Genomic DNA, 16,722 nt, shown 5'->3' with positions numbered 1-16,722 from the left:
ATGTCAAAGACTACACATGTGAGTAATAACACCTTTTGCTCTATAACTACAAAATTTTGTCCACTTATTCTTCAATCTAATATAAGACATGTTAATTCAACTTATACAAACCAGGTAAAAATGTAGAACTAAATTGTTTGCCGACGTTAAATAAGACCCTAAAATCTGAAAATGAAGTTGAGCTACCCTTGTACGGACTACGTTTGCATGTTGTACGGAGTTCATACTAATCAATGAATGCTACAGTACTAAACATGTGTTTGATTATTACATCTGTACTGCTTGTTTCGGGGTTTTCTGATGTCCTGCGGGAGAGTTACAATTCCGAGACTGGAACCGGACGCCTGTACCTGCAAAACAAACGGATGCTCCGGATGATTGGAGATCCGCCTCCGACGGTCAAGTTAGTACTTGATTAAGGAGTAATTAATGCGGAAATTAAAGTGATTGGGTCTCTCTAGGTGAGAGTGTTTAATGTGTGTAATCTGCGTTTTTAGCGTAATCTCCCTTAATGAGGATTAAGGGAGGTATTTATAACCTCGGGAAACGTGTCAATCTAGGTTTAGGTTAACCTTGGGCTGATTGGGCTTCCCTCGGAAGTTGGGCCTAGGTGACCGGTTATCCCAAGTGTCATGGGAAGGACACGTGTCGTGTCGTAATTGGTCCATAGTGGACGGATCATTGCTTGACACGTGGCAGGCTCCTATTGGCCTATGTGACGGACACATGGCGGAACCTGATGGGTCCACTTGTCAGATGGTGATTGGTGGGGAAAAATCCCCTAATCACTGCTTGTGTATGTTCATCTCATCCTATCTAAACCGCCCAATGTTAAGTCAAGTCAATAACACAATAAGTCATCCAATTCACTGTTAATTTAGTTTTTTTTTTTTTTTTTTTAAAGATGATTAATTTTGATTTCACAAAGTATTGTATGAGTCTATTTCAAAGTGAATCCTCCCACCCGAAACTGATACACAGTGGTGGGGCTGGGTCGGTGCAAGGTGGGCGACAGAATAGGGCTCCCCAAAAAAAAGGTCCCGAAAATTAGTATATACTCCCTTCATTTTTAAATACTTGCTCCATTTTTATTTTTTGCACTATTTATTTGTTCTACTTTGACTAATGTTTGTGATTTATACATAAAAAAAATATACCCTTGTAAGTACTTGTTGGAATCGTCTCAATGAATAGATTATTAATTTTTAATTGTTAGAATTTATATTAAAGATTAGCATCAGCATACATGCCAAGAGAAATGAATCAAGTATTTAAAAACGAAAGGAATATACAATTTGTTTCACTAATAGTTGTACAAAACACTAGTTGGATCAATAATCATGCTGTATTTATGATAATTTTGAGACTAGGGTTCAAAACTCACTCGACTCTATTTGAATAGGGACCCCAAAATTTAGGCATTTCTAGCCCCGCCCTTGCTGATACATGATAATATGTTCAATAATTCTTTTGAACTTTTAAAAATTTATATGAATGTCCAATTTTTTATATTAATTGACAAGAATTTGTCTAATAAAAACTTATATCTATATTTTAAAATTCAAAATAATCAAAAAGCTGTATGAAATGTACGTACCCTATAAATTTAATAATAAAAAAAATGTAGTAGTAACAGAATAAGGCTTTTAATAACGAAGAAATAGAGTTTATTGCATATTTGCATGCATATATAACTTATAAAACATCTCATACTTGTAATAAGTCTCATGCCAACGTTGAATAAGACTATAAATCTGAAAAATAATGTGAACTAAATACAAGTATAACTTATATGTTGTTCTAAACGAATAGTCCACCTTTCAATTCAATAAATCAAGCTTCATAAGTTTCTCGTATTTCCTTTGAATGATGTCATTAGCTAATTATAAAGAACCTTAAGATAAACAAATGATTAAATAATTACCAAAATAATAATTTTCGTTCTTAGACAAAAAACGTGCATTATTAAAGAACACATTTTAAATTCTTTCAAAAAAAATAAAATAATTTCAAACAAGTAGAATATAAAAAAAAAATTAATTAATTAAAATATTAAAATTAAAATTAAAAAATAAATAAAAAAATATTCAAACCGCCCTAAAGAAGAACACTGTAGTGTAGCCAGCAAGTTAAGAGCGGTGAGGTAAGACATGAGCAACTGTAGACCGCGTATTTTAAAGACCCTACTTTGTAAGACTCAGGAAAACATCTGACTAACTATTGTTCTTACAATTAATGCAAATTTTAATTAAATTATTATTATTATTATTATTATTATTATTATTATTATTATTATTTTATTTTATTTTTAATAAATTATTATAGTCTGTATACAATGATCCCACATCACTTTCATAGAACCTTCATTTTCTTACAATTTTTATTACCCAATTCTCTGTCATACCTCGTTATATATATAACCCTTAACAAGAATCCCAAACACCAAAAACAAAATACACATTATTAAAAAAAAAAAATATTCCAATTCTATAACCAAGAAAAGCAAGCAAGTCAATCCAAAAAAATATGGTAGGAAAAATGATGAGTCTAATGAAGCTCAAGAAGTTTGTAAAGAAGCTAAGGTGGTGCATGAAAGTGTTACAATTGCAACCAATTCGAACGATCCCTAGTAACGAAGAGTTGGTCGAGATCCTAGGCCAAAACGCGGCATTGCCACCAAAAGGGCATTTCGCGGTGTTAGCAGGGAAGCGTGACGATGGGGAGGCCGAGCTGAGGAAGTTTGTGGTGGAGTTAAAGTTTTTAAGAAACCCTACACTTCTAAAGTTGTTAAAAGAAGCTGAAGAAGAGTATGGTTTTCAACAAGAAGGTGCATTGGTTGTACCTTGTAAGCCTGAAGAGTTACAAAAGATATTATTGGAGGAGAAATTCTAAGACAACAACAAATTTTTATGTTTATTGTTGATCAAGTTTTTGTTTAGTTGATGCAGTCTAGTTAGATTTTAATTTCCAAATACACACTAATTAGATTAGCATAATTCTTTTGGATTATAAATGTAAAAGATGCATATGCATTCCTTTCTTTTAGTTTTTGATATGGTTTGTATTATTTGTAAATGATACCCAATCCTATGCATGATGCATTACATTTTAAAATGCTCACTACTATATTTTGGGATTAAATACACATATGTTTTTGTTCTTTTTCATTCATATATTTATTCGCAAGTATATGGTGTTTCAAATAATTATTTATGTATATATTATTTTGCTTTTGTAATTAATTTTCATTTTATTATTTACATGAGTTACACCACATTTATAAAAAGAAGATTGACTATAGTTAGGGCCTGTTCTCATACGTTTATTTTCAGTTCAGTTCAATTCAGTTCAGTTCACTTCAACTCTGCTCCTAATTTCCTTCTTTTATAAAATATTCATTTCAATTCAGTTCAGCTGATTTCAGTCTATTAGAACGGGTCCTTAGTCATGGTTGCCAGGATATGCACATTGTTAACTGTTAATCATAGCAACAATGCTTTTTTTTTTTTTATTTTTTTTTATTTTTTTGCTTATACCTTTTATTGTTGCATTGTTTTTTTGTTAAACATATGAGATATCGGAATATATATGTGTGATATATTTTCCGTAGATATCATTAAGAGAATAAAATGTTTAGGTTTATTTTATGTTAAGTTATTATTTAGTGAATATATCTTTAAGATTTATAGTTAGGCTATCATATGTTTTAGAAAGATGGTTTCCTATCTTATAAGCTTAGGTTTTGTATAAATACTAGAAAATTTTTCCAGGAATAACACCACCTTTCAGCAGTCTTCCAAAAATGGAACGACCTTTAGATTATTTCAAAATGGAATGACCTTTGACACACATCCGCCATAAATGAAACAAAAATCGGTAACCTATTTTACAAGTTACATTTGCCAAGTGTTGCATTATTATTTGTTAATATTGTATTTTATTTATTTTTACATTTTACAAAAAAATTAATGGTTTTAATAAAAACAATAAAAAAAATCTTAATATCAAAATATAAAATATAAAAAAAACCCTTCATCCAGCCCCCTTCCCCTTTCACCGGAAACCACATGCCCCCTCCACCAGACTCCTCACTAGAAAACCCCCTTTCCCAGATCATATCCTTGTTTCCGGCCCCATTCCCCTTCCATCCCTGTTTTCGGTACCCCCTCCCCTTCGTGTCCTTGTATCCGACCCTCTATCCCCTTCCATTTCCGTTTCCGTCCACCTCTCCATTTCTCATCCTCGATTTCGACATACCCTGCCCACTCTGTCCGCTATTTCGGCCCTTCTCCCTTCCTTGTCCTTAATTACGGCCTCAACTCCTACCTCGTTCTCAATTTGCGCAATCTCCATCCTTTTCTGATAGGTTAGGGATTTGGGGGAATGGGTTTTGATAATAAGGTGGTTTTACGGCAATAGGGAAGAAGGGAAATGGTTCTGAGTGAAGGAGTTATGTCTTCGATAAGTGCAATTACTAGATATATCAAGGATCACGATTATGGAGATAATTAGTTCATTCTATAGGGTCGTCAATGTTTGGTGCTAGATATGACAATTGATCTTTGGACTAGCTTAATAGCCCAAAGCCTTATAGAATGGATCCTACAAGGTCACACATAAGAGTATTGGGTTAAATAAGTTAGAGGCCCATTATTGGGCCTCATGAGTTCATGACATACCATATTGATAATTGGGCTTGAATAGTTAGAAGAGTCTAATGGGTTTTGGACTTGACATGGTTTTATTTCTAGATATGATCTATAAATATAAACCATGTCTAGGGTTGCATGACACAACAGTTGACATACAATAAATTGTCACACAAGCAACCAAGCTTCCCAAAACCCTAACTCTCTCTACTCGGCCCTCTCTCTCTCCTCCCTGTCCGTACGACCCTCCCTTGTGGGTGGCGCGTGTGGTGGCGCGTGGGTGGTGTTGTGGTGTTTTCGTGGCTCAAATCTCCATTGAAGGTTGATTGAAGTGTTCAGTCACAACTAACTAGCATTAATGGAGGTTTAATCCGTGCTCGTGGACTAAGTAGAGGAATCACATGTGGGGTTCTTGTTCTCCTTATTGTTCTTGTTTGATCACTTGTGGAATCACGCTTCAAAGGTATAATTCTTACTTCTTTATGTGTTATGCATGAGATCCTTGGTTTAGGTGCTTTATGAATATGATTCATATATTTCCGCAAATTAGTACCTATAATCTCCTACAGTGGTATCAGTTAGCCTCTTACAATTACATATATTGAGTATTAATTCTTTGATAATCCACAATTTTAATTCAATTAGGAAGGAGAATAATTTAATTATGGGTCAATTATTATATTAAATGTGATTTAACATATAGAATCATTAAAAGTTGTTTAATTTGCTCCATATTAGCCCTAATTTGATCCGAAAATTGCCTTATAAAGTTCAAAAAATTCGAACCCCCCCATCCTAATTTTCAAAAAATTCGAAATCAACCCTAATTTTTGAAATTTTGTGTTTTGATTTTGATATAATTCGATATTATGTGTTTAAAGAATTTAATCCTTTTGATTTCATGTTAAATTGTGAATTTTTCATGATCAATTATTTAATTTAAAAGTTAAATTGAATTGGGGATTAAATTCATGAAGAACCCTAATTTTGAAATTGAATATGATTTAATTTTAAAATTAGAAGGACCACATTAATTTAATTTTAATAAAAATATCTTGTTTTAAATTAAAAATAAAAAAAAAGAAGGAAATTTAGGTGTGGCAGCTGCGGCTGGGTGGCGCAGCCACGGCGACTGCCGCATCGGCGGTGGTCCAGGAGGGAGGGTGGGCTGGGCATGGGTCGGACAGGAGCAGCGCAGCAGTGCACCACCCTGTTGTGTGTGTTGTTGCTGCTGTCCTTGCGTCGCTTTAGGGCAGCGTACACCGCAAGGTGTACGACCACCGTGGCCAGCTTCGGCTGACCACACCACGGTGGTTGACGCGGTTTTTCCAAAAAAAAAAATTTACTTTATTTTGGATAAAATCAGTTTTTAAAATTAGAAATTAAAAGATAAGTTTTGATTTTGAAAAAGATAATTAACAAAGTTAAAGTTGTTAATTTTGTTAAGATAGGATAAATATGGAGCAAAAGATTCTATTTGGATAATAATTGATTAAATAATATGATTATTCCATAATTATTTTAGGATATTAATTGATTTAAAATATGTGATTGACAAGTAATTAGGATAGAATTTCCTAAAAGTTAGGATAATCATTGAAAATAAATACTTCCTCCGTTTTATTAATATTGCAACAATGGACTTTTTGCACTATTCATCACTCTTGTTTGACTATATAATATGAGTTATATGTTAAGCAAAATATAGTCAAGTGGGATCTTGTTGGATTCGTCTCATATAATACTTTCACAATATCAACTTTTTATAATTTTTACTCATATACAATTATAGATATTTAGCATATAAAATGTGTTTTGGGATGCGTAATTTCCCCCTTGTTGCAATATTAACAGAACGGAGGAAGTATGATTTATCTTCCATAGTTAAAATAAGATTTGATTCTATCTCATACCTAAATTAAAATATATGATATTTTATAATTGGTTATGAATAATATATGATATTATCTAATCACAGTAATTAATTAAAATATGAGATATTTAGGAGACATGTTTCCTTAATTATGAACATTCGATGTTGTAGTTTAGGAAAGCATGATGAGTGATTTATTATATGGCATTTTATAATATATGATGTTATTTATTGCTATATAGACTAGTATGGCCCATAGATTCTAAAAACGATATGTGCATCGTTTCGTATTTTTGTAATCTAAATACGGTCTGCGTACCGTTAAGTATTTTTGTAATTTATTTTATTTTATTTAAGTAGTAGATAGAATAGAATAGTATTACAGGTTGCAGTTAATCCAAGAATCCATGAAGTGGAGGCGCAAAGGAGCAAGATGGATGAGATCCATGAAGGTTCAAGTGGGAGCTTTTGCTTTATTAGTTTTCTTAGGATTAAGGGGCCATACTATGTCATGTTTTTTTATTTATGCATTAGTAGATTATGCATGTTAGATTTTATTTATATTGTTTGATGATGCGCTAGAGTTCACTAAATAATCACAACATAATGAATCTAGGTCCCAGTAATATTGAGGTAGCTTTTCCAATCAAAAACCCGATGAAACCTTCATTATTTATGATGGGTCATGCTAAAGCAGGGTGTCATATTATATCTTAGGGGAGTGGGGGTAAAACAAATTTTACACTTTTGATTGGTTATACTCAACAAGGTTACCTAAAGAGTTTAGTTACTTGAAGCTAAGGGTAATAATTAAACATGTGATAGATAATTATTCAACCAAGAATTACAAAGAGTTGTAATCAGTAAAGAGTTTACTCACCTTGAAAATTTAATAGTTGATGGTAGGGCCAAAGTCCGGTCAATTATTGCACAAATAAAGGATCTTGGAATCATTCATTCAATAGGGATCAATTAAATTCAATGAATGCTTTAAAGTTACCATTTTTATAATCGCTTATGGTACTTTAAATTTATTAAACATAATTATTGAATTTTGCCTCGTTTGTTTTTGTTTGTAGATGAATAACTTATACGACAACATTGTTTTACCAATGAAACTTAACTTAAGGCTGAATCTCAGAAACTTCAGGGAATGGGAAAATGAGTTGAGAAAAGTTGTCACAAGCCATGGGCTTGAATCTCGTTTATATATTCCTGTTGAGAGCAAGTATACAGAAAAATATGAAGTTGAAACGCATGCTGAAATTGTTTTAGATGCAGAGAAAATCAGAGGGCTCATTTTAGAATCTATTCCAAGTTGTTGGAAAAGAAGATTCAGGCACTATGAGCTAACCAACTTGTACAAATGTCTTCGTGCTATTTGTCGAGGTGGCATTGGGGCATTAGGAAGTGGAGGCTTCAAAGATCATAATGTAAGAGAGGTCGTTAACTCGATCTCTCAGATTTACTATTCCTAGACTGACAGCGTTAGGTATGAGGCTTACAATGTTCATTGTAAGATAATGGCTAAAAGGCTCATGCCTGGTCAGTCAGTCAGGGCCCATGTCAGGGAACTGATTGAAATGTTCAATTAGATGGATGTCCTTGGGAAACTGATCGATGATGACTCTGCACATGATATTATCTTGTTCTCACTCCATGATGGTTTTGACATTGTCAAGCTCACTCATAATGATGAGGGATCGTCGGTGACATTGATCAATCTGTTGCTTAACCATGCTGAGGAGTTCTTGAAAAGGAGAGGAAGCGAATGCTTCTTTTGCGGTAGTTGGCCATGCCATAGACCAGGGTGTCCCCACTATACACCAGTGAAAACAGAAGGTAAAGAGTTACTTGATGTTTTTGTTGTAGAAATAAACCTTACTTCATATTCCACTTGGGTATTTGATACCGGTTGTGGTGCTCACATCGTTAATAACGTGCAGGGCTTGAGAGAAAGTAAGAAGTAAGCAAAAGGGGAAGTAACGCTTCGAGTAGGAAATGGAGCAAAAGTTGCTGCACTTGCTATTGGAAGATATCACTTAAAACTTCCCTCTGGACTTATTTTGGTGCTTAATAACTGTTATTATGTACCAACAATTACTAAAAACATTATTTCAATTCCTGTTTTAGATTCTGAAGAATTTTCATTTGAAATAAGAGACAAATGTTGTTTTATTTCGAAAGAAAACATGTTATATGCTAACGCAAAGTTAATTAATAGTTTGTATGTCTTAGAATATACAACTCATATCTACAATATTGATCATAAAAAGCATAAAACAGATGGTTCAAACCCAACTTACCTTTAGAATTGTAGGCTTGGTCACATCAACCAAAAGCGCATCCAGAAATTACATAAGGATGGACTCATTTCTTCTTTTGATTATGAATCTTTTGAAAATTGTGAGTCATGCTTGCTTGGGAAAATGACTAAGTCACCCTTCACGGGTATAGGTGAAAAAGCTAGTGACTTTTTGGGACTCATACATACGGATGTGTGTGGACCAATGAGTTCTAAAGCAAGGGGTGGGTTTAATTAGTTCATTACTTTTACTGATGTTGTAAGTAGATATGGTTATGTTTACTTAATGAAGAACAAGTCGGAATCCTTTGAAAAGTTCAAAGAATTCCAGAATGAAGTACAAAACCAACTTGGGAAAACGATTAAAGCATTGCGATCTGATCGTGGTGGTGAATATTTAACCCAATAATTTGTTCAACATCTGATTAATCGTGGAATAATTTAATAGTTAACTCCTCCAGGAACGCCACAGTTGAATGGTGTGTTAGAAAGGAGGAACAAGACTTTACTAGATATGGTAAGGTCCATGATGAGCTATACTGATCTTCACATATCATTTTGGGGATATGCATTAGAAGCAGCTGCCAGAGTACTAAACAGAAGCCCATCCAAAGCAGTTGAGAAGACACCATATGAGATATGGACTGGAAAAGTTCCAAAGTTGTCTTATCTCAAGATTTGGGGATGTGAAGCCTATATAAAACGCTTACAAGGCGATAAGCTACACCCTAAATCAGACAAATGTTTCTTTGTTGGTTATCCAAAAGAAACAAAGGGGTATTACTTCTACAATCGCGAAGATAACAAAGTGTTTGTTGCTCGCGATGGTGTCTTTCTAGAAAAGGAATTCCTGTCTAGAAAGCCAAGTGGGAGTGAAGTGGTTCTCCAAGAAATTTGAGACGAGCAACAAATGGATGTGGATAACACCACATCAGAGGCGAGGGCGCATGATTCGATTAATCATGCGTCGGAGCAAGCTAATTCGACTAGCAAGACTCCTATCGTCCCACTTGAATCTAGTTCATGCGAAAATCTTCAAAGAGCTGGAGAGAACATTTCTATTGTTGCTCCTACCCCACGTAGGTCTGCAAGAATCAGAAACAAACAGTTTGTTGAGGTTCTGATAACTGAGGATTCTGAAATCTTCTTATTGGAGAATGAAGAACCTACAACCTACAAGCAAGCTTTGTCGAGCCCCAACTCAGATAAATGGCTTGAGGCCATGAAGTCTGAAATGGAATCAATGTCTGAAAATGAAGTGTGGGCCCTAGTTGACTTTCCTGATGGGGTAAACCCTATTGGTTGCTGAGTTTACAAGATTAAAGCAGACAAAGATGGAAATGCCTACATCTATAAAGCAAGACTGGTTGTAAAAGGATACAGACAGATTCATGGTATTGACTATGATGAAACCTTTTCCCCAGTAGCTATGCTTAAGTCCATTCGGATTCTTCTAGCGATTGCTGCATTTTTCGATTACGAAATTTGGCAGATAGATGTCAAAACCGCCTTCTTAAATGGGTTCTTGACGGAGGAAGTGTATATGATACAACCTGAGGGTTTTGAAGATCCAGAAAATCCTAGAATGGTATGCAAACTTCAGAAATCCATTTATGGATTGAAGCAAGCATCCAAGAGTTGGAATCTTTGCTTTGATAATGCAATCAAACAGTTTGATTTTGTCAAAAGTGAAGAGGAACCTTGTATATACAAGAAGTCTAGTGGGAGCAGCATTGTTTTCTTAGTCTTGTATGTAGATGACATACTACTCATGGGAAATGACATACCAATGCTTGAGTCAGTGAAGGGATGGTTGAAGAGTTGTTTTCCATGAAGGACTTAGGTGAGGCTGAATACATATTAGGGATCAAGATCCATCGAGACAGATTTAGAAGGATGATTGGATTAAGTCAAGAAACTTATATTGATAAGGTTCTTAACAGGTATTCCATGAAAGACTCTAAGAGAGGATTTCTCCCCATGTCTCATGGCATTACGCTTAGTAAATCTCAATGCCCTAGCACGCCAGAAGAGATGAGACGTATTGTTGTTAAACCTTATGCTTCGACAATAGGGTTAATCATGTATGCCATGATATGTACAAGGCCGGATGTTGCATATGCTCAAAGTATGTTTAGCAGGTTTCAGGAAAATCCAGGAGAAGCACACTAGACAGCTGCCAAGAACATCCTTAAGTACTTGAGAAGGACTAAAGGAATGTTTCTAATATATGGTGGCGAAGATGAGTTGGTTATCAAAGGTTATACAGATGCGAGTTTCCAAATAGATAGAGATTATTTCAGATCACAATCTGGATACATTTTTTGTCTGAATGGAGGTGCAGTGAGCTGGAAGAGTTCGAAGCAAAGCACTGTCGTAGACTCTACAACAGAATCAGAATATTTAGCTGCTGTTGAAGCAGCTAAGGAAGCAGTTTGGATTAAGAAGTTCCTAATTGAGCTGGATGTCATACCAAGTGCTCAAAAGGGAATCGAGTTGTATTGTGATAATAATGGCACCATTGCTCAATCAAAGGAGCCTAGGTCACACTTCAAATCCAAACATGTAGAGAGGAAATATCACCTCATTCGAGAGATCGTTGACAGAGGAGATGTCAAGATGTGCAAAATTCATACGGATGAGAACATTGCTGATCCACTTACTAAACCCCTTCCACTTCCAAAGCATGAGAAACATGCTAGTGAATCTGGATTGAGGCAAATGATGTAATTAGAAGTTGTATTTATTTTTAGAGAAAAATAAGTTACATATACACTCATTTGCAAAATTATGTTTAATCAGCAATTTTATTATTTAATTTCTCTTATTTAATGATGGTTTTCGATATTAAATAAAATGTCCAAAATAATTATGGATTGATGGGCTCATTAGGTTGATGACCTAGTGAATGAAACCCCACAGGTGAACAAAATCCATATATTATTTAAGTTCCTAGTTCAGAATCATTAAACTGGACATAAATGATTTATTAAATTGGACTAGCATGTAAGATTGATTGGATAGTGCAGTTTCATGGGCTATAGGAGCATAGTGATGATGCTCGGTCACTCGCATGGATATTCATGAATGATGCATGATCGAACTATAGACCTACTTTGAAGTTAAAGTATAGAACTTCCGGATATATTAGTGGATTCCTTTGACATGAGTGGAACACTAATTCCATTCAATGATTGATTTAACTGTGGTACACTCAAACGTCCAGCCGTAACTAGGGATTATAAAGGGTGTTTCCCGGTTGCTTCATGAGTTGAGTGGGAGCTTCGGTTGCCACGATATTGGATTGAGTCTACATATTTAATTAGGAATGTGTCTTGGCCCCTTGAAGAGGGAGAATTCAGAAAATGCATGGCCGTGCTCAAATGCATTACATAGTAATCATTTGTTCTGTGAATCTAACTCAGTATTTCAAGAAAAGATTTGTAGACTAATATGATCACGACATGAGATGCAATCATATTATAAAATCGACACACATTGACTTAAGGAATTAGAATATTGCGCACTTGTCTCAGACAAGTGGGAGATTGAAGGAGTTATGTCTTCGATAAGTGCAATTACTAGATATATCAAGGATCACGATTATGGAGATAATTAGTTCATTCTATAAGGTCGTCAATGTTTGGTGCTAGATATGACAATTGATCTTTGGGCTAGCTTAATAGCCCAAAGCCTTATAGAGTGGATCCTACAAGGTCACACATAAGAGTATTGGGTTAAACAAGTTAGAGGCCCATTATTGGGCCTCATGAGTTCATGACATACCATATTGATAATTGGGCTTGAATAGTTAGAAGAGTCTAATGGGTTTTGGACTTGACATGGTTTTATTTCTAGATATGATCTATAAATATAAACCATGCCTAGGGTTGCATGACACAACATTTGACATACATTAAATTGTCACACAAGAAACCAAACTTCCCAAAACCCTAACTCTCTCTCTCTTTCTACTCGACCCTCTCTCTCTCCTACATGTCCGTACGACCCTCCCTTGTGGGTGGTGCGTGTGGTGGCGCGTGGGTGGTGTTGTGGTGTGTTCGTGGCTCAAATCTCCGTTGAAGGTTGATTGAAGTGTTCAGTCACAACTAACTAGTATTAGTGAAGGTTCAATCCGTGCTCGTGGACTAAGTAGAGGAATAACACGTGGGGTTCTTGTTCGATCACTTGTGGAATCATGCTTCAAAGGTATAATTATTACTTCTTTATGTGTTATGCATGAGATCCTTGGTTTAGGTGTTTTATGAATATGATTCATATATTTCCGCAATTTAGTACCTATAATCTCCTACACTGAGGTCATTTCTGGGAAAGGGATTCTTAGTTGTTTTCGATAAGGAGAGAGGGCCGGAAATGGGGAAGGGAAGGGGACGTTGAAGGAGTTATGTCTTCGATAAGTGCAATTACTAGATATATCAAGGATCACTATTATGGAGATAATAAGTTCATTCTATAGGGTCGTCAATGTTTGGTGCTAGATATGACAATTGATCTTTGGGCTAGCTTAATAGCCCAAAGCCTTATAGAATGGATCCTACAAGGTCACACATAAGAGTATTGGTTTAAACATGTTAGAGGCCCATTATTGGGCCTCATGAGTTCATGACATACCACATTGATATTTGGGCTTGGATAATTAGAAGAGTCTAATGGGTTTTGGACATGACATGGTTTTATTTCTAGATATGATCTATAAATATAATCCATGCCTAGGGTTGCATCACACAACAGTTGACATATAGTAAATTGTCACACAAGCAACCAAGCATCCCAAAACCCTAACTCTCTCTTTCTCTACTCGGCCCTCTCTCTCTCCTCCCTGTCCGTACGGCCCTCCCTTGTGGGTGGCGCGTGTGGTGGTGCGTGGATGGTGTTGTGGTGTGTTCGTGGCTCGGATCTGCGTTGAAGGTTGATTGTAGTGTTCAGTCACAACTAACTAGCATTAGTGGAGGTTTAATCCGTGCTCGTGGACTAAGTAGAGGAATCACATGTGGGGTTCTTGTTCTGCTTATTGTTCTTGTTCGATCACTTTTGGAATCACGCTTCAAAGGTATTATTCTTACTCTTTATGTGTTATGCATGAGATCCTTGGTTAGGTTCTATATGAATATGATTCATGATTATTTTCGCTGCGTAGTACCTATAATTCCCTACAGACGTGGCTCCGGGAAGAGGAGGGGGAATAGAAACAAGAAAGAGAAAGGGAAGAGGGTCAGAAAAGGCCGGTTGGGGGCTGGTGGAAACCAATGAAAAGGAATGGAAGGGAAAGGGGGTTATTTTTTTAATTTAATTTTAAGATTATTTTTTTCATTTTTTACAACAAAATTATTAAAAATAAATTAACCAATGATATTGTGACACGTGTCATATGTAAACTATTAAACATGTTACTAGCAGGTCATGTTCCATTATAGCACATGTGTGTTAAAGGTCGTTCCATTTTGTAAACTATTAAATAGGTTACTAGAAGGATGCTACTGCGTTACTGAAGTCTGAAGCCGGTATAGGCGTTCGCTAAGACTCAGGATATTGGTGCTCGTGCAGTTGCTCACATTTTCATCAGGATCGGGTTTGCTATAGCTAGAGGGGTGGGGGCCCATATTGTATCTCGACTTCCCACCAATTTCTTGTAAATTGGTTGACTTTGTAGGTTTTTTGATATTTTTATTATTATAATAATAATAATAATAATAATAATAATAATAATAATAATAATAATAATAATAATAATAAGATGTGTGTTGTGCTACTAGTTGGGTGCTCCACTGTTCAATGTCTCAACGCCGGGCTCTACTTGTTCAAGGGTTTTTACAGGGGATATTTTTGGTAATCACACGGTGCCATATGCTGGTATTGTGGGTATTAAATCCTGGCATAATATTGTTCGGGATATGCTTGTTGATGTTTGCTATAGGTCTGGGATTTCAGCGAGAAAGGAGGTTGACATTGGGTTGTCCGGAGGGAACGACGCTGCCCTTATTAGACCTGCAGATGTGTTACTTTATTCTTGGAATTGTGGTCGCGATGTTTGTGCTGATTTGATAGGGTCTTCTCTTTTGACACAATCTGGACTATCTAACTTTGTTCCTCGACGGGCTGTGGCTAATGCAGCTAATCGAAAGCGGGTCAAATATGATTCTAGTGGTCGCGTAATTGGATATGCATTCCTTCCCTTTTCCTTTTCTACACTTAGGGAATTAGACAAGGAGGTTGTTGCGTTGTTGAAACGGGTTCAGAAATTCTCGATGACTCAGGACATTGGGGCTCATGCCGTTGCTCATATTTCTACTAGCACTGGCTTATCTATTGCTAGAGAAGTGGGGGCTCAGATTATATCTCGGCTTCCCACTAATTTTCTATAGGTTGTATAACTTTATCTATTTTTGAGACATATATAATAATAATAATAATAATAATAATAATAATAATAATAATTTTAATAATAATAATAATAATAATAATAATAATAATAATAATAATAATAATAATAATAATAATACAGCTCATCGGAAGCGGGTTAAGTATGAAGCTCGATGTCAGGCGATTGGATATGGTTTCATTCCCTTCTCCTTTTCTTTGCTTGGAGAATTAGAGAAAGAGGATGTTGCGTTACTAAAGCGGATTCAGAGGTTCTCGACGACGCAAGACATTGGGGCTCGTGCTGCAGCTCATATCTTCACTAGGGTAGGATTTGCAGTAGCTAGAGGAGTGAGGGCCCAGATTGTATCTCGACTTCCCACTAATTTATTGTAGGTTATATGACTTTTGTTTTTGAGATATAATAATAATAATAATAATAATAATAATAATAATAATAATAATAATAATAATAATAATAATAATAATAATAATAATAATAATAATAATAATCATACTCATAATAATAATAATAATAATAATAATAATAATAATAATAATAATAATCATAATCATAATCATAATAATCATAATCATAATAATAATAATAATAATAATAATAATAATAATAATAATAATAATAATAATAATAATAATAATAATAATCATAATCATAATCATAATCATAATCATAATCATAATCATAATCATAATCATAATCATAATCATAATCATAATCATAATCATAATCATAATCATAATCATAATCATAATCATAACCATAATCATAATCATAATAATAATAATAATAATAATAATAATAATAATAATGGCAGGGGAAATGGGCTCACTAAAACTTCTTGAATCAATCATCTCTGTGACCGTCATTGTTGTGCGGATGCGAGGGATATGACTTAAAACATTTTTTTACTTCTGATTTTGCTATTTTCTTAGGGGCGAAGTCAACTTTTCAACGTATGGGAATTTGGCTTTGTGGGGAGTGTTTCAAGACTCATACTTTTCGTACGAAGTGTCGACATGGTCGTGGTTCGGATTCTATTGGGGTCCAACCTGATTCGGAGGATAATGTTGTTCGGTTTGTTCTTTATGGTTTTGCAAAACCACTGGGTCTTTCTTCGATGATTTCTAGTCTTGTTCCTAGTGTGCCTCATGTGCCTCATTTTGCTTTCGATGTTGCTCTCCTTGATAGTTTGCTATCTAAGCAGTTTCGTTCGGAGTAGTTGTGAGTGTTTTTCGGGTGTTAGGCATCAACGGTAGGAAGGGAGTATCTCCGCTGCTATTCGTTCTTGGTGTGAGCCTGGTGGTTCTATGCTGCTTGTGCGGGACACGTTGGCTGACTTGTCTCCACCTTTATTAGATGGTGATGATGATCATGATTTATCTGAGCATAATATTAAGCAGTGTAAGAACGATTTGTGATGGACATTACACTACTGCAGTTAAGGTTCTTTTGTCTTCTGGTCTTGCCCCATACAATGATGCTACTTTTTCATATT

General features: G+C 35.2%; 1 protein-coding gene across 1 annotated transcript; it reads left to right on the top strand.

The window, feature by feature from the left end:
* Window positions 1-2,526: 2,526 nt before the first annotated feature.
* Window positions 2,527-2,892, top strand: LOC110713500 (auxin-responsive protein SAUR32-like). Its single transcript, XM_021891945.1, has one exon. It carries the CDS (start codon window positions 2,527-2,529, stop codon window positions 2,890-2,892), a length of 366 nt encoding a protein of 121 aa, XP_021747637.1.
* The last annotated feature ends 13,830 nt before the right edge of the window (window positions 2,893-16,722 follow it).

The sequence above is a fragment of the Chenopodium quinoa genome, unplaced genomic scaffold (assembly GCF_001683475.1).
Source record: "Chenopodium quinoa cultivar QQ74 unplaced genomic scaffold, ASM168347v1, whole genome shotgun sequence".
Taxonomy (NCBI): Eukaryota; Viridiplantae; Streptophyta; class Magnoliopsida; order Caryophyllales; family Amaranthaceae; genus Chenopodium; species Chenopodium quinoa.
The sequence above is the reverse complement of the archived record's forward strand: the minus strand, read 5'-3'. Positions and strand labels throughout refer to the sequence as shown.

Coding starts and splice junctions, on each gene's coding strand:
- LOC110713500 (XM_021891945.1), top strand. CDS start 2,527: ATGGTAGGAAAAATGATGAGTCTAATGAAGCTCAAGAAGTTTGTAAAG.